The sequence below is a fragment of the Bos javanicus genome, chromosome 9 (genome assembly GCF_032452875.1).
Source record: "Bos javanicus breed banteng chromosome 9, ARS-OSU_banteng_1.0, whole genome shotgun sequence".
NCBI lineage: Eukaryota > Metazoa > Chordata > Mammalia > Artiodactyla > Bovidae > Bos > Bos javanicus.
In genome coordinates, this window is record NC_083876.1 from 67,421,186 (window position 1) to 67,440,900 (window position 19,715).

The window sequence follows — 19,715 nt, forward strand, 5'->3', positions numbered from 1 at the left end:
GCAGTCTGTATTTCAAACCAGAAAGCTGTCTTTGAACCTCTAAGTTCTTATTTCAACTGAAATAAACTACTCTTATTATATTCTTGCTTTCACACTTATTCCCACATTGGTGATTCTCAGTACTCTTCATCATCTTCTGTACAAATTTCAAATGCCCATTGAATCTAAAATTGTCTGTATTAGAATTATTTCATTGGCTATGCATTTTGAGTCTCAGTGAACTCCAGGAGTTGGTGATGGACAGGGAGGCCTGGCGTGCTGCGATTCATGGGATCACAAAGAGTCGGATATGACTGAGCGACTGATCTGATCTGATCTGATGCATTTTGTTTCTTCTTTTCTTTCACCAAAATATTTATTGAGAATCTTTGGTAAATTCTGCCCTAGATGCTGAGGGGGATTATCAAGATTACATCACAGTCCTTGTTCTTAAGGAGCTAACAGTCTGTTTAGTAAGACAGAACACATACTTATGATAAATGGGATCACAGCCCTATAGAACTAAGGCACCAATAAGTGGTACAGAACATGAGTGCAATAATCTTTCAAAGATGTGATCGGTTCCAGTGGAGAGAGATGTCACAGAAAATGTTCTGAGGTGGAAAAATCTCAACTTGGAAACTAAATAATGGTAACAATTAGGTAGGAAGAGAGAAGCAAGTGGGTGTGGAAGAGTCAGAACAAAGAAACAGAAGGATAAGAAAAGCTTCCTGTGCTTCTCACACAATAATGGATAAATATAGTTACCTTAGAATCCATAAAAGAAATTAATCAAATCAGAAGACAAGGAACTCTGAAACTCTGGAGTTTCTCTCAGGCTTCTTCATTTCTTCTACTCTCTAATAATCCTTTCTTTTCTTTATTGAAGCTTCCTGTCCCTTAGCTCACTATTATCTATCCATATCTTTTCCTGATTTCATTTGCTTTTTTACTGAGTTTGAAAGGGCAGACATTCTAGTTTTGTTACCACTGATACTTCCAAATCCTTTAAAAGCTGAGTAAACTCCAAACACCATTGTTGTTGTTGTTCAGCCCCTAAGTTATGTCTGTCTTTTTGCGACTGCAGCTCACCAGGCTTCCCCTCACTGTCTCCTGGAGTTTGCTGATTCATGTCTATTGAGTCCGTGATGCCATCCAACCATCTCAGCCTCTGTCGCCCCCTTCTCCTCTTGCCCTCAATTTTTCCCAGCATCAGGGTCTTTTCCAGTGAGCTGGCTCTTCACATCAGGTGGCCTAAGTATTAACATTTTAATTCTAGCTTGCCTAAAACAGATTATATGATTCCATGATAAATCATTCTTTTCTGTTTTTTGGGGGGCCATAAATGTTGATCCAGAATTTTTTAATCATTTATACTTTTTATAAATCCCTACACATTTTATTTTTCAAATATTTTCATTCTTTCCTAGAATTGTCATAGTTCATTTCACTTAACAAGTGGGACGGATGAGGAAGTGAAAGCAAAATTAGGTACTAAAAAAGTGTTTTAATTAAAATCTCAGCTTCCTATTCTAAATGGTGGAAATATTAACTACTTCATGTAGTTTTTAAGATGATCAAAACTCTTGATATGGATGGTAATGTGATGAACAATACACATACAGTCTATGACCTTCAAGGACATTACATTTGATGGTAGACTAGACTGTATGCCAGAAAGAAAATTTAAATAAATATGATAAATTCCATGAAGACAATAAGCAGGGGGCCTTGATAGAGGCTCTGAGAACAAGTGTAGGAAGATGAGATGGAAGGGACTATATGACTAAACTGAGCTCTAGGGTCTTCTTAGGTAAAGGGAACCAGTGAGGAAGTGAAACACAGTTTGGGATCTGCAAGGACCTGAAAGAAGGCATGTGTGGCTGGAGCTTAATAAGCAAGGGGAGCATAGCACGAGACATGCCTGGAGGAGCCAAACCACTCAGAGCTTTGCATGATTAAAAATTTGTAGTATTATTCTAAATGCAATGGAAAGAAAACTTTTCTGCTCCTGCTGCCCGGTCATGTCTGACTCTCTGCAGCCCCATGAACTAGGCCAACAGGCTCCTCTGTCCATGAATTTTTCCAGGCAAGAAGACTGGAGTAGGTTGCCATTGATATGATACCATGATCTGAGTTAATTTTTTTTAAAAAAGTCACTATAACTACAGTGTGTAGAACATACTGTACATGGCAGGGATGGCAGGAAGTAAAATGGTTAATATGCTATTTTGTTAGAATGTAATGATGATAGAGGTTTGTTAGGATAATGGCAGAGGATGTGAAAAGACATGTTGTTTATTTTAAATAGATTTTGGTAGTAGAACCAATCAGTCTTACTGATAGACATGCCACGGGAACATTGAAAGTAATAATGATTTTGAGAATGAGTCAGATGTCAAGTTGGAGCAGTTGAATGTGGTGCTGTTTACTTAGCTGAGGAAAACTGAGGGAAGGAACACCTGTGGTGGGGATGATAAAATCAACAATCCATCTTAGAAATATTAGGTCTGAAAGAGCTATGAAGTATATTGTCAATGTCCAGTTAGAATATGTAGGTCTTGACCTCAGAATATCTGTCTGGTCTAGAGATATGTATTTGGAAGAAATCATCAACTAGACAGCTGAATAAAGTTACCTTGGAGCAAGTGTGGAGGAAAAAAGAGAAAATGACTAAGCCCCCAAGAGCTCCTGACCATGAGAAGCGAGTTGAAGCAGAGGAGACAGCAAAGAGAGGGGCAGCAACCTGAAACTGTAGTATCATAAAAGCTGTGAGAAGAGGGCTTTTGAGGGAGATAGGAATCAGCTAAACCATAGCTTGATGAGAGATCAAATAAAATGTTAACTGTAGAATTGTTCATTTGATTTGGTTCCCTGGAATTCGGTGGCATGGACAAGAGTGGTTTTAACGCAGTGATTATGGCACAAGACAGACTAGGACGGAGTGAACCACTGAAGGGAAGTGAGAAAGAAAAGGTATTTTAGAGCAGACTTACCTAAAAGAAAAAATAGGTAGGTAACTGAAAGTTATGGGATATTAAGAGAGTATTTTTGTCTTTTTTCCTGTTAGCTAATTTTTTACAGAGATACAAGTCATATTTTCGAGCTGATAGTAATGATCTAACGGAAAGGAAAGATATTATTGATGCAGCACTGAGTGGGTATATTGGGAAAACAATTACAAGTGTGGCGATAATCCTTTGAGAGTATGAAGAATTCTGCATGCCTCATCCCCATTGTTCCAGAGGGAAATATGACTAACGGAAATATGGGCTTGTGCTTGTGTACTTGGTAGTGGAAAGATCGTTTCCACTGCCTTCAGTATTCTCTGTGACTAATGAGATGAAATCACTGGCTAAGAAAGAGGTCTAAGAGTTGGGAAATTTAAAGAGGATGTAGGATAAGTAATATATTTGCAGATATATATGTGTGTATATATATATGCCTTGTTTTATATATATATATATACACACACACACACCTTATATATTATATATGTATACCTGTATATAATATATATCTTATTAATGACAATTCTATGAATATTTTTCCTCAAAACAGTAAGTCAATTATCTCCCTATTAGCAACACCCTTAATTTCTACTCGCTTCTGAATATATAGCTTCACCAGTTTTTAGAAATATATATTACATTACAAAATCTATTCTGTAATGAGTCTAGGGTGACAACATTTTTAATGAGTAAAAATTATTAGAAAGGGTTAGAAAATTGACACCTTCTTTTCTATACTGCCCAAATTAAGAAGAAAGTTGCTTTTGTTTTCCTTTAGGATATCAAGTATCAGATCATCCTTTTTTTATGTCTTTGCTATTGATGTTCAAATTTAAGAATCCTCATATCCTGAGGCAGAAGGAACCTTTCCAACAATACACAGCACAATTCTATGTTCTTTATTACCTCAGTGGTTTCTCTCTTGTTTCCACTCTCAGCTAGGAAAAAAAAGGCCTTTTCATGATATACTGAGTTGTAGTTAACCATCCAGAAATATAGTAAATAACCCACAAAATGCAGTTTTAACTTGAGGGAGATCATACGCTCCTGCAGGGCAGCAGTGTTTCCCCCTTTGTTTTGTACCCTGTCCAGTTGAGAGTGACCCCCGCAGAAGGGATGCTTAAACATGACAGTGAACTGAAAGCCAGCCCTGACACACAGATGCTCTGTGACCCAAATATCCTTTTTCAAATCAGAATTCTATTCTTGTATGAGAAAGTGTTTTACACTTTAAAAAGGAATGATGGATATAACTAGAGTTCTAGTAGAATAAAACCATAAAATAAAATATCTAAGGAATGTATGGTAAATAAATCATAAACTATTTTGTGTAAATTTGAGAAGGTAAAATAGGGTGGAGGAAGTTGAGAATGAGAACTATAAATTATATATGTGCACAAGTCAGCCATGTAGGTGATCAAATGTGAGATGAGTGCTACCTTTTTTCCAGACAATTGCAAAGATTTTCTGGAAGTGACGGAGTTAAGGGCAGTTTGCATGTGAGAAAGGGAAGACATTCCAGAGGATCTACAATCCTTGGACAGGACATTAAATGCTCTAGTAGGCTGAGGTTCTGAAGAGCCCATTTATGTCGGCTGCTTTTTTTCAATACTTTTTCTTCTGTTTTCTTGTCTATGCTTTTTACTTTGAGACTGTCGTGATTCAATTCTTTATATCTCTGCTTTATTTTGCTATTTCAGAAGAGTCATCAAGTTAATGCTTCCTCTAATCTCATACCTGCCAATAACACTAAGGTCAGTACGAAGCCCCCATGTCAGGAGGAATAGCTCTGGTAGCCATATTTCCATAATGGCAATGCTTTGACATGCACATCTGCTGGGTTTGCTACCTAAATATGTTTATCTGCTAAAGACAAAAGTAAGCTTTAAAAAAATCCCTGAGACTAACTTGAGACCATATTTTCCTTTCAGTCTTGTTGGCCTAGGCACAGACGAGTTAACGGCACTATTTTTGGTGGCCTCTGTGAACCCTGTCAGTGCTTTGGTCACGCGGAATCCTGTGATGATACCACCGGAGAATGCCTGGTAAGTGCTTTCTCCATTGGGGTTGCTGATTGACAGGGCTGAAATCAGCTCAATAAGCCCTGCAACTCAATTACTACCTTTGGGACCTTAAACACTTGAGTCAAGAAGGGATTTGACAGTGATCTTTATATTGAACTGAGTTGGAAGCTGAGAAGGTTCTTTCATATGTGGTCTTCCTGACTGACAAGCTTTAGAAAGTGTTTACTCACATAAGTCTAAGGATTGAATTAAGATCAGATATATCATAATAAAACATAACTAATGACTGTGATACATATCTGCCACAAATATATATGGTTTCAATCTCTTATGTAATTCTACCCAAAAAATGACTGCATTTCTGTAACAGGAAATGATTTGTAACCCCATAATATGAAAAGTATAAAATATAAGCTCTGTAATAGGCATAATTACACTTTTTTTCACTTTGAAAATGAGGGCATACTACGTTCTTTTTTTTTTTGGAAAATTTCAGCATTGAACTAAATTCAAAACATTGTGTGTAAATTAAAAATAATAAATATGTGCAATACATAGTCACCAGAGCTGCTTACTCCTTCTATTAAGTCAATACTATAACCAGAAAAAAAGCTCTACAGAGGGTGAAGCACTTTCCATCCTGCTAAGAAGCTTTTGGATTGGAGATTACGCTGAATAGACCATTCTGATTAACTCAAGGGCATGTTAGTTTTATATTGTCTGACATGACATGAAGCTTGAAACAACACTTCTCATTTCATTAATCTTGCAGAAACACAATTTGAAATGGTGCCAATTTAGGAGGATATCATATTCACATTTCCCTGTAGAATTTAAGGCAGCCTCTGTTATCTGTATTTCTTAATGTTCTCTCTCTCTCTTGCTCATTCTTCCCCCTCCCCTACCCTTTTTCTTCCATTTAAAAGCTTCTGGGAAAAATCCAAAATGAAAATTCAGGGCTTTTGTTTCAATGTGATTTGACATTTAGTTTTATTGATGCTCTTTCTGTTTTCTCTATAGCAGATTTTGTTTAATTGCATTGCAGGATAAAGCATGATAGCCTTAATTTGTGGATCAGTAGATTTTTCAAATGGCATTGTTATGAACAGAAAGACTAAGTGATTTTCATTTTAATTATACAATAAGTCTTTTAAAATGTACCTTGGGAAAAATACTGAGTTACCTTTAAACAAATATTCAGCCCAAAACAGATATAGATTTGTTTTCAGTTCAGTTCAGTTCAGTAGCTCAGTCATGTCCGACTCTTTGTGACCCCATGAATCACAGCACGCCAGGCCTCCCTGTCCATCACCATCTCCCGGAGTTCACTCAAACTCATGTCCATCAAGTCGGTGATGCCATCCAGCCATCTCATCCCAATTTCCTCCTGCCCCCAATCCCTCCCAGCATCAGAGTCTTTTCCAATGAGTCAACTCTTCGCATGAGGTGGCCAAAGTACTGGACTTTCAGCTTTAGCATCAGTCCTTCCAAAGAACACCCAGGACTGATCTCCTTTAGAATGGACTAGTCGGATCTCCTTGCAGTCTAAGGGACTCTCAAGAGTCTTCTCCAACACCACAGTTCAAAAGCATCAATTCTTCGGCGCTCAGCCTTCTTCACAGTCCAACTCTCACATCCATACATGACCACAGGAAAAACCATAGCCTTGACTAGACAGACCTTTGTTGGCAAAGTAATGTCTCTGCTTTTGAATATGCTATCTAGGTTGGTCATTAAAAAGATAGCATATTGAAAACCTAGATAGCATATTAAAAAGCAGAGACATTACTTTTTTTTTTTAATATGCTATCTAGGTTGGTCATTGGAGAAGGAAATGGCAACCCACTCCAGTGTTCTTGCCTGGAGAATCCCAGGGACGGCAGAGCCTGGTGGGCTGCCATCTATGGGGTCGCACAGAGTCGGACACGACTGAAGTGACTTAGCAGGTTGGTCATAACTGTTTTACTTAAACCTAAAAAGACAGAAATTAATATTTCATGACAACAGACTCATAATGCTTCCAATAGCAATATTTCATGCTGCATTCATTAAGATTAAGTCTAAAATGATGCTGTTAGTCCATTTGGTTATAGGATATTTCTAAGAATGAAAGCCCATTGTTTTAGAGTAGGATAGTTTCATCCAGTATAATTTTGGGGGGAAGAAGTAAGGGGAATCAGTGATTATCTGAGGCCTTCTACTAATGAACTGTAGTTTATTGAATTTGTTTCATGGACAAGGAGATAGGAGAATACTTCAAATAAGCAAGGGATCTTAGGGAAGCAACAGAGAACTTAATGATTGACCTTACAGACCTTAATCTGGTGTGTTTTCTGAATTTTCCATTGTAGCTGATAAATAGATAATAATGTAAGATATTTTCTGGAGACTTCCAAATGCTCTATTTGAAATGATACTGATAACTAAATGCTGCTGTCCCATTTTGAGCATATTAATTCCAACATGATCCACAAAGATAAAAATATTTAAGTGCTGCACATCAAAAGCAATCTTACCATTCAGTTGTTCTGCATTTTAGCTTCTTTTTAAGAAATTATTTATGCTTGCCCTCCTAGCATTAAACAGAAAATTTTTTAAACTTTTCCAGATAAACTACATTTTAGTTAGTTTGGCTTTGAAACTAATTAGAAATAAATTGAAATATTTTTTGATATCAGACCAAAATCCAGACCTCTTTTATAGTGTGGACCTATATTGAAAGATCAGTTTGACTTGCAGTACTTCTGAAGTGACCTAAGCCTGGTGGGCTGATGTCTATGGGGTCGCACAGAGTCGGACATGACTGAAGTGACTTAGCAGCAAGAAACAGTCAAGTCACATGGGAAGATTGCATGCTTGCTCCTTGTCATCGTTCCTGTGATAAGTGATGTGAACAGACATTTGGAGAGCACTTTGGAACAGGATACCTATAAAATTCACCAGCCCATCAGAGTGAACCTTTCATCTTTTTTTAAGTTTGAGTTTCCATTGTATTTTTTCCTATTACTGTTTTATGGTTTCAATTACAAAAACAGTTGAGTTTTAAGATTAATTTTAAAATTTCCATTCAGTGACATATGACATTAGGAAATGCAAGAAATATGTTATTTTTCTTCCAAATTAGTAAAGCAAAGCAGGGTCTCTGGGTTGTATAAGATTTTCAGTTGAGTTTTAGAAAAACCATTTTCAACATGGTTAAAACATAGTCGGTTTTATTATCTTGTTTTTTAAAGCCCCTAAATCTTTGAAGATACAATTTTGATTGTATCAGTATAACAATATACAAAGAATATTGCAACAAACATTCAACTTTTTTTAGTAAGAGCCAACGTTAGTTAAACTTGAAAACTGAAAGGAACAAATATGAAGATGAAATTAAAGAGGAAAGCGTTTCATCAGATTGATCCATGCCTGGCAACTTCCTACTAGATGTGCTGTTATTTAGACAAGTGTTGATAATAAAGTTAACATCTTTGCTACTTTGATAGAAGGTTGATAAATAAATTTGAGAATTTTAAATACTTTAAGGAAAAACCTGTTTTCAAGTATTAACAGATAGTAAAGTATCACCTATTCACTTGTAGTTCAAACTGTCATAGGATTTCAGAACTTGAAAGCTGCATATATTATGGGCTTCAGCTCTCACATTTTACAGAATGTAAGCAATTGATTCAGAGTTAAATCACTGGATTTTCATTTAATATCTTCTATTCAGTAATCTGTCCCTCTCCCCAAGGAATTTGACTGTTTTCTGAAATGTTATTTACGTGGTTTTAAATTAAATATATTTATTAAATATAATTTTAAAAGAACTTTTAATATGCTAGAATAACTCAGAACTTTAATTAAATCAAATTGGCTCTCCCATTGGTCATCAAGTTTAATAAATTTTTACTTTATGCTTAAAATGAATTTATATTTTGGCTGTTAGCTATTTCCTCTACATATCTGGTTATTAATGATAAAATTAAAGGTTTTATACTCCAAACTCTGATGAACTCTTTTGAAATGAGAAAAAATAGAATGTTATATGCTTGTAAGATTAAAAATATATTTCAGTCACAATAAATCTATGTTGTATGATATTTAATAGGCATTATATACATTTTATTGTATTATAGGAGTTTGAAGAACTTATGTCTACACAATGCCAAAACATCATATAAATTGATCAAATTGTGCTATTGAAAACTTTATAGACAATTTCATTCATTAATTGATTGTTCACCTTTACCAGTCTTGATGAATTTTGTGAACACTAAGTTGATAAATCTACTTTAATTTATATGAAGAAATCAAGATATAAATTATTTTATTTTGATTTTCTTTATTTTTAAAAAGTACATGGTTCCAGAAAATACTAATTGATGGAAAATGCTGTTTTATTTTAAAAACCAATGTCTGTGGGAAACTGTTACATGCCTTGTGGTTTTAGTATTTATTAGTATACATTTCAGAGAAGGCGATGGCACCCCACTCCAGTACTCTTGCCTGGAAAACCCCATGGACGGAGGAGCCTAGTAGGCTGCAGTCCATGGGGTCACTAAAAGTCGGACACAACTGAGCGACTTCACTTTCACTTTTCACTTTCATGCATTGGAGAAGGAAATGGCAACCCACTCCAGTGTTCTTGCCTGGATAATCCCAGGGACGGGGGAGCCTGGTGGGCTGCCGTCTATGGGGTCGCACAGAGTTGGACACGACTGAAGCGACTTAGCAGTAGCAGCAGCAGTATACATTTAAAAATTTCTCAGTCTTCCCATCTTTTAATCATGAGTCAAGCAAGGCCCTCACAACTGTAATACATTAGTGCATTGTCCACATCATCAGAGCATACTGAGGTCCAGATTAATCTCAGATGTAGGAAGGCTATAGTCTCAGAGGATTTGTGTGATTAGCCACAGTTCTCATTAAATCAGCAGTTTTAAGTTGAACAATTAATTTTTACCTAAATCAGGTACAATTTCCATTAAATATATGTCATTTAGTCTCTGTAGAGTCTAAATGTATGTTACTACACATACTCACACATATTTCTTTAAGAAAAAAAATAAAAAACAACAAAAAAGAAAATATGATTTACATAATGAAAAAACTTTATAGTGAATTTCAGTCATCTTTTTGTTAAGTATGCATATGCTGAACGTAGCATGTAGTTTATAAGCTAGATATTAAATTAACTTTCAATGCTATTTCACAGCTGTAAAATTGACCATTTTATGTGGGAAATTACTCTTCCTGGCGGGGAACAGACTAATGATTCTGTAGACCTATTTTTGGTAATGCATTGATGCTAGAGACTGGAATAATAAACTCTGATGTGCACTTCTTCCTCAGAATTGTAAGGATCACACTGATGGACCATATTGCGATAAATGTCTTCCTGGTTTCTATGGTGATCCTACTAAAGGAACCTCTGACGACTGTCAGCCCTGTGCCTGTCCACTCAATAGCCCATCCAATAAGTGAGTAACAAACTTACCTCTTTCCAGAGTTGGGAATCTGGTTCTGCAAGTGTATTTTTGATATAGAATTTACCCTTTCTCTTGTCACACATAAATAAATAATAAAGATGTGCATAAATTTATCAGGAAGATAATATGAATTTTTCTAAATATAAAATATTTAAAGCTATGGCTGTTTATTCCATGAAAATTTTAATATTTTTAGCTCTAGTTTTGGGGAGTTAGTAGTATCTAAGAGAGAGAACTCAAATAGAATTTCTAAACCAACTCCAAAGAACAGACATATATTTTACAAACTTAGCCCAGCCTTCCACAAGTCAAAAGCAGCTTCTTGAAGGGGAAGCAGAGAATGCCGACCCCACAAAGAGCCTGGCTGTGTGTGCGGCTGTCTCGTGAACGCTGGTGGACCACGAAAGAAGTGTACCTTCTTGAACCTCTCTGCTGTCATTTTCTTTAAATATGTTTTGTATAGTTTGTATTTCATTATGGGAACAGCTACTTTTCCACAACCATTGATACACAATTCAAAATGTGATGGAACCTGGGCTTTGTGCTTCTGCATGTTGATCAGCTCTTAGCTACATGCCTTTAGTGTGTATGTATTTGATACGTGTACTTCTGGTGCTTCTACTTTGGCTGTAACTAGGCTGAGTCGGGCATGACTGAGAGACTTCACTTTCACTTTTCACTTTCATGCATTGGAGAAGGAAATGGCAACCCACTCCAATGTTCTTGCCTGGAGAATCCCATGGACAGAGGAGCCTAGTGGGCTGCCGTCTATGGGGTCGCACAGAGTCGGACACAACTGAAGCGACTTAGCAGCAGCAACAGCAGCAGACACGTACCCACAGATACACACACACACACACACACACACACCCCTTCATACTATATTAAAAAATACTACTAATAAAATGCTGCTTATTTGGATCCCAGTCACACACTGTAAATCTTAGGCAACTCATAAATCCCTCAAAAAGGTAAAATAATAAATCTAGTTGACCTTTAAGCAACAGTTTTATCTCTTAGTTATTGCATGATTTATCATATTATCATATATCATATTGTATATATATTTTTATCTTATTGAAATAGTTTAATGGTATTATAAATTATAAAATATTGAAATATCGATGATAGCACTTTAGTTTGCATAAAACACATCATGAAAAGTTTAATGCAAACTTCATACAATTTTTCTATTCATCTGGCTATCTTTGTTTTTTAAAAAATTTTCTACTTGTTCATCTGAAACAATAACTTTGTATAGCAGACTTTTTAAAGTATATATTTTGTCTGATCTTCCCTTTACCTTTTAGGGGAACACATTATTTCAGATGCTGTAATTCACTTTCCCCTCAGGGGTAACCATCCCATTAGCAAATATGTAAGCAATACCCTAAAACCAAAAATCTTGTTTTATTTTAATTAAGCATATTAATTATAATAATAATCAATACTTTTTATTAGTAAACATTGTAAGTAACTAGAGTTTTAAATCAAATTTTAAAAAATTTTCTTAAAGGTTAGCTTAGTGCTTAATAAAATTCATATTTTTGTATGTAATTTTCATCTATTTCTGAATGCTGTAGTAATCCTTGAAGAGCAAAAATTTTTCATGATGATTACATGTTACAGGTTAAAAAGTTACAACTTTTTAATGTGAAGGTGTTACCAAGCTGGTCATATTTTGTGGTATTATCTAAGATATTCCTAATAAAAATGGTCTTTTACTGCTAGGGTCCATGAATACCAGAAGTTAAAGATTTTGAGATTAATTCTGTCATTGAATTTAAAAGTTATCTTAGGAATTACGCTTCCTGCACTTTAGCGCACAGGAAATCTTTTTACTCTTCCCTGACAGCATCCCTCCATCAGAATTTCCATCTTAGTCATTGGAGAGGAAAAGAAGAACGAAGATCTAATGAAAGCAGACTACTACATTCTAGGCATAGGGTCAGGCATTATACTTGGCATTATTTTACACCCACTTATTAAAGTGTTTCTGAAGGTTAAATAACGCCAAATATAATACCTGACCCTATACCTAGAATGTAGTAGTCTGCTTTCATTAAATATGAAGAAAGGAGTTTTCAAGTGGGAAAAGAGCATTATAGTGCCAATTTTTGGAACTGGAACTCCTTAATTTAAATGCTGAATTTCATTCTTTCTAGCCGTATGACTCTGGGAAAGTAACTTACATTCTCTGTGTCTCAATTCTCTTGTCATAATTAGGACCTTCTCAGAGGGTTGTTATGAGAACTACATAAATTGAAGTGCACCAAGCACCTAAAACCATGATTGAACATGGTGAGCCTAATACTGAGACTGATCATTTATTAAGTAATTTACTCAGCCATAAATTAAAGTATCAGAGTTGAAATTTTGTTTAAAGTCCATGTGCTTTGCATTCCCCTGCATTAAGGGGTCTTTACATTACATACAGTCTTACATTAAGGGCTTCTTTAAAAAACACTGCATTTTAAGCAATAACATTAAGAGACTTAAATGGGGAATGGGGTAATATATATTAGTGATCAGAATATTTTCAGAATTTAGGGCATGTGCCTGGGTGGTTACCAAACTGAAGATCTTTTGGCAACCAGGGATGTCAGAGAAGAGGAAAAAGGCTAAAAGGAAATCTGGGAAATAATGAGTATGTTGGACATCCATGACACAAATCTTGCTCTCTGGTGTACTTGTGAAGGGTTAGATCAAGCGATGGAAAACTGACTCACTCACTTCAGTGGAATTCTCCAAAACCATCCAATTTACACAAAACTTTAAGAAAAACAAAGGGATGGCATCTGGTTACTCATCTGCATTGCACTCCTTCGCAACCAAAATATCTATGGCATTAGCATAACTGTCAGTCCAGCAGAGCTGGCCATTCATAGTACCACATGAATCCTAGCCTAAAACATTTGCAGAATTATATAATCGAGTGAATATATAGACCTTATGAATTTATCCTCAAATTGTACTGGTATTATTATAAATATGGATGAGCCATTAGGGACAGAACTTTGCTTGGATAATTATAGGCATTCATGACCCATCCTTCTCTGTTCACTGTGCTTCTACTTTAAAATGGATTCTAATTGTGCTCCTGAAAGAAAAAAGTCAGCAAGCATTAAACACCATCCATCATCTGTCAGTGATAAAAAGAATTGAGGTTCTAGTATCCAGTGATAAAATGTTCCTAAGTATGGTATTCCGGTTTGATATATTGTGCAGATCTTGACTCTTTAAGGAAAGCTCAATAATAACAGTAATGAAATATTTAAAGATCCTTTCATTTAAGGTGTTTTCATTTACATTACACAATTGTTAAATTATTAGGTTATAATTTTATCCTTACAAGTAGAATTGGCAGTAGAGTGCAAAAACCTATTTTAAATGCCAGCTTTAAATGTAGCATTTGTAGAGGGTATTATACCCAATACTTATAATAACCTAGAGTGGAATATAATCTGCAAAAAACCTGAATCACTTTTCTGTACACCTGAAACTCACAATAAATATTGAAAATCAACTACAATAGATAGGTGGCATTTTTGTTTAAGTAAAAAGAAGGAACAGTGACAATTCACTTTGTTTAAAAATTTATGTTTAGAGGTATTAGGTTTTTTAAGTTTACCACAATTTTGAAAGTTAACATAATTCAGCTGCACAACTGTGATGAGACAAAATGTAATTTTAATCTAATAACCTGAATTTGTATTCACTAAATAATGGGATATTTAATGACTTAGAGAAACTCTCCTTTTAAAAATGTTTTTGAAAAGTCATTATTCTGATAATCTGAGTTAGAAACTCAGAATAAATTGACTAGTCACATATTATCCAGGAGATGTGATTTGAATGTTCGCAGACTATTTAGGAAAAAAAAAAATTCAACTAAAGGTTGCTGCAACCTTCATCTAGAAGTGTAAGGCTTAGTGATGGTTTTGCCTTGTGATTTATCTATTTAATCCCTGGTCATAAATCTTATAGATTACAGCATTTTGGCTCCAAATTTCTTAGATAATGTTGCAAAATAAATCAAATGTGTAGGGAGATAGAGATCGATTGGTATAATTATTATGATGTATGAATACAGACAAGCATATAATATTTAAATTATACGTATATATCACTTTATCAACTATTTACAGTATCCACTGTTTGCTTAGCCATCTCATCTTGGTGATGTATATATTCCAGCTATAGATTGTAACTAGGTAGTGAAATTTATCTCTAGAGAAGCAAATAAAATTGTAAACATTTCAAATGTTTATATTCTTTTAATTCTGGCATCACATAACTTATAGATTAAATATGATAAGAAACAGACACATCACAGTCCTTGAACTCTTAGGATATGTGTGTTATATAATAAAATTAGAGATATTCTTGGCACAAAGCTGAACAGAGAGTAGGCTCATTGTGAATAATACTTTGTGTGTGCATCAGAAGTACTAACCTTTAAATTTTTGAAAGAATTGACCACTTTTATAGTGGACTTTTGGGCTCAACCTAGAGGCCACATTCACTTATGGTTGTTAAGTTCAGTTCACTTCAGTCGCTTAGTCATGTCTGACTCTTTGCGACCCCATGAACCACAGCACACCAGGCCTCCCTGTCCATCAGTAACTCCTGGAGTTCACCCAAACCCATGTCCAGTGAGTTGGTGACGCCATCCAACCATCTCATCCTCTGTCGTCTCCTTCTCCTCCTGCCCTCAGTCTTTCCTAGCATCAGTCTTTTCGAATGAGTCAGCTCTTCGCATCAGGTGGCCAAAGTACTGGAGTTTCAGCTTCAACATCAGCCCTTCCAATGAACACCCAGGACTGATCTTTAGGATGGACTGGTTGGGTCTCCTTGCATCCAGGGGAATCTCAAGAGTCTTCTCCAACACCACAGTTCAAAAGCATCAATTCTTCAGTGCTCAGCTTTCTTTATAGTCCAACTCTCACATCCATACATGACTACTAGAAAAACCATAGCCTTGACTAGATGGACCTTTGTTGGCAAAGTAGTGTCTCTGCTTTTGAATATGTTGTCTAGGTTGGTCATAACTTTTCTTCCAAGGAGTAAGCCTCTTTTAATTTCATGGCTACAATCACCATCTGCAGTGATTTTGAAGCCCAAAAAAATAAAGTCTTGCACTGTTTCCACTGTTTCCCCATCTATTTCCAATGAAGTGATGGGACCAGATACCATGATCTTAGTATTCTGAATGTTGAGCTTTAAGCCAACTTTTTCACTCTCCACTTTCACTTTCTTCAAGAGGCTCTTTAGTTCCTCTTCACTTTCTGCCATAAGGGTGGTATCATCTGCATATCTGAGGTTATTGATATTTTTCCTGGCAATCTTGATTCCAGCTTGTGCTTCTTACAGCCCAGCATTTGTCATGATGTACTCTGCATATAAGTTAAATAAGCAGGGTGACAATATACAGCCTTGACGTACTCCTTTTCCTATTTGGAACCTGTCTGTTGTTTCATATCCAGTTCTAACTGTTGTTTCCTGACCTGCATACAGGTTTCTCAAGAGGCAGGTCAGGTGGTCTGGTATTCCCATCTCTTTCAGAATTTTCCACAGATTATTGTGATCCACACAGTCAAAGGCTTTGGCATAGTCAATAAAGCAGAAATAGATGTTTTTCTGGAACTCTCTTGCTTTTTCCATGATCCAGTGGATGTTGGCAATTTGATCTCTGGTTCCTCTGCCTTTTCTAACACCAGCTTGAACGTCTGGAAGTTCACTTGGAGAATTTTGAGCATTACTTTACTAGGGTGTGAGATGGGTGCAATTGTGCAATAGTTTGAGCATTCCTTGTCATTGCCTTTCTTTGGGATTGGAATGAAAACTGACTTTTTCCAGTCCTATGGCCACTGCTGAGTTTTCCACATTGGCTGGCATATTGAGTGCAGCACTTTCACAGCATCATCTTTCAGGATTTGAAATAGCTCCACTGGAATTCCATCACCTCCACCAGCTTTGTTCATAGTGATGCTTCGTAAGGCCCACTTAATTTCACATTCCAGGATGTCTGGCTCTAGGTGAGTGATTGCACCATTGTGATTATCTGGGTTGTGAACATCTTTTTTGTACAGTTCTTCTGTGTATTCTTGCCACCTCTTCTTAATATCTTCTGCTTCTGTTAGGTCCATACCATTTCTGTCCTTTATTGAGCCCATCTTTGCATGAAATGTTCCCTTGGTATCTCTAATTTTCTTGAAGAGATCTCTAGTCTTTCCCATTCTATTGTTTTCCTCTATTTCTTTGCGTTGACTGCTGAGGAAGGCTTTCATATCTCTCCTTGCTATTCTTTGGAACTCTGCATTCAGATCCTTATATCTTTCCTTTTCTCCTTTGCTTTTCGCTTCTCTGATTTTCACAGCTATTTTTAAGGCCTCATCAGACAGCCATTTTGCTTTTTTGCATTCCTTTTCTTGGAGATGGTCTTGATCCCTGTCTCCTGTACAATGTCACGAACCTCTGTCCATAGTTCATCAGGCACTCTGTCTATCAGATCTAGTCCCTTAAATCTGTTTCTCACTTCCACTGTATAATGAGAAGGGATTTGTTTTAGGTCATACCTCAATGGTCTAGTGGTTTTCCCCAATAGTTGTTAAAGTTGGTACTTATTCCAAGATGAAAGGAAAGTTAAGGAAATGTTCAATTCAGCAACATTATTCAGAAATTTTAGAATGTTAGCCATTTTAGACAATTTGCCACATATTTTTTTGTGTTCACATATGAGATTATCAGGTATCTTACTGGTCCCATCTGTCAGAAGGAAAACAGTAAACTCCAGAGAAATTAAATGCCTTGATCACGATCATAGCTTGCTTATGGCAGAACAAATATTAGAATCCATATATTCTGATTCACCTCTCTGTGCTTCTTCCAGTGGGGCTATAGAAATAGAAACAATTATAGAGACATTGAAGAGAGGAAAAAAATTTAATAGAACTTAATGTCAGAAAAACTGTGAATGTCCATTGTAAAAAACGACTGCTATTTGGTGATAGCTATGCTAACTCAAACTTAAGAGACTGAAGCAGAATGAAAAGCTACAGGTTTAATTATTAATACCTAATAAGTAACTAAGGCTTCCTTTTTGGCTCAGACAGTAAAGAATCTGCCTACAATGCAGGAAACCTGGATTCTATCCCTCACTCAGAAAGATCCCCTGGAGAAGGGAATGGCAACCCACTCCAGTATTCTTGTCTGGAGAATTCCATGGATAGAGGAGCCTGGTGGTGTCTATGGTGTCGGAAAGAGCTGGACACAACTGAGCAGCTAACATTTACCACTGAAATGAGTAACTAAATGCCTTCAGCATTAAACAAACCAACATATGTTGGCAAAATTTTTAAACTGTTCTTAAATTATAACTATAACTTTGTGACACTATGCTAGCTATTTGCTTTCATACTTTATCAGCATGCAGACTTTACTCAGATCATGTTCCACTTTTGCTGAATGGGAAGCTCATGTTTAGAGAGACACAGAAAATATGCAATTCTAATTACAAAATCCAATTACGGATATTCCATCAGATTTCACACTATTTGAAGACAATTAAAGAAATATGTTTGCTTAATGAGTCTCATGAGAATAAGTAGAACAGAGGTAATTAAACTGCAATAAGGAAAAGCCTATGGACAAATTTCAAAAATTCATGTGGCCCAAACCATAGTAAGTAAGATGAGTTTTCCCTTCATTCCTCTCCTCTTCTTCTTGGTCTTCCACTCCTTCAGCAGTTATGCATGGACAATCTCACCATCTTACCCTAGTTTCCTCAATCACTGACACAGTGCAGCATCTTATCCCATTTTATCTTTCTTCCCCTGAGCAAGAGTTCCAGATAACAATTAGTTAGAAGGAGTACTGCTCCACTATTGTACATGCAAACATAGAACATGTCCTGATTGTCTAACCCTCAATGTTGAAAACTTTGTGCTAGTAATGAAAGAATTCATTACTTCCTATCACATCACAGGAACCAGGAGGTTTCTGGGTTCCCTCTTGCATTGGCTGTAAGAAAGTTCAAAGCCACATGTTGATCTGCCACTATGAAATGAAAATATTGTACAGTATATACATATCAGATCAGATCAGTCACTCAGTTGTGTCCGACTCTTTGCAACCCCATGAATCACAGCACGCCAGGCCTCCCTGTCCATCACCAACTCCTGGAGTTCACTCAGACTCACATCCATCAAGTCAGTGATGCCATCTAGCCATCTCATCCTCTGTCGTCCCCTTCTCCTCCTGCCCCCAATCCCTCCCAGCATCGGAGTCTTTTCCAATGAGTCAACTCTTCGCATGAGGTGGCCAAAGTACTGGAGTTTCAGCTTTAGCATCATTCCTTCCAAAGAAATCCCAGGGCTGATCTCCTTCAGAATGGACTGGTTGGATCTCCTTGCAGTCCAAGGGACTCTCAAGAGTCTTCTCCAACACCACAATTCAAAAGCATCAATTCTTTGGTGCTCAGCCTTCTTCACAGTCCAACTCTCACATCCATACATGACCACAGGAAAAACCATAGCCTTGACTAGACAAACCTTTGCTGGCAAAGTAATGTCTCTGCTTTTTAATATGCTATCTAGGTTGGTCATAACTTTCCTTCCAAGGAGTAAGTGTCTTTTACTTTCATGGCTGCAGTCACCATCTGTAGTGATTTTGTAGCCCAGAAAAATAAAGTCTGACACTGTTTCCACTGTTTCCCTATCTATTTCCCATGAAGTGGTGGATGCCATGATCTTCGTTTTCTCAGTGTTGAGCTTTAAGCCAACTTTTTCCCTCTCCACTTTCACTTTCATCAAGAGGCTTTTTAGTTCCTCTTCACTTTCTGCCATAAGGGAGGTATCATCTGCACATCTGAGGTGATTGATATTTCTCCCGGCAATCTTGATTCCAGCTTGTGTTTCTTCCAGTCCAGCGTTTCTCATGATGTACTCTGCATGTAAGTTAAATAAGCAGGGTGACAATATACAGCCTTGACGAACTCCTTTTCCTATTTGGAACCAGTCTGTTGGTCCATGTCCAGTTCTAACTGTTGCTTCCTGACCTGCATACAGGTTTCTCAAGAGGCAGGTCAGGTGGTCTGGTATTCCCATCTCTTTCAGAATTTTCCACAGATTATTGTGATCCACACAGTCAAAGGCTTTGGCATAGTCAATAAAGCAGAAATAGATGTTTTTCTGGAACTCTCTTGCTTTTTCCATGATCCAGCAGAT

The 19,715-nt window shown here is 36.6% G+C and overlaps 1 protein-coding gene across 1 annotated transcript in view; it reads left to right on the forward strand.

Moving 5' to 3' along the window:
• LAMA2 (laminin subunit alpha 2) overlaps nt 1–19,715 on the forward strand; it is a 706,382-nt gene that overhangs the window by 409,223 nt on the left and 277,444 nt on the right. Inside the window, exons 16-17 of the mRNA XM_061427935.1 lie at nt 4,922–5,035; nt 10,352–10,479. Coding sequence (XP_061283919.1) covers nt 4,922–5,035; nt 10,352–10,479 — 242 coding nt within the window. The remainder of the gene's footprint in view (nt 1–4,921; nt 5,036–10,351; nt 10,480–19,715) is intronic.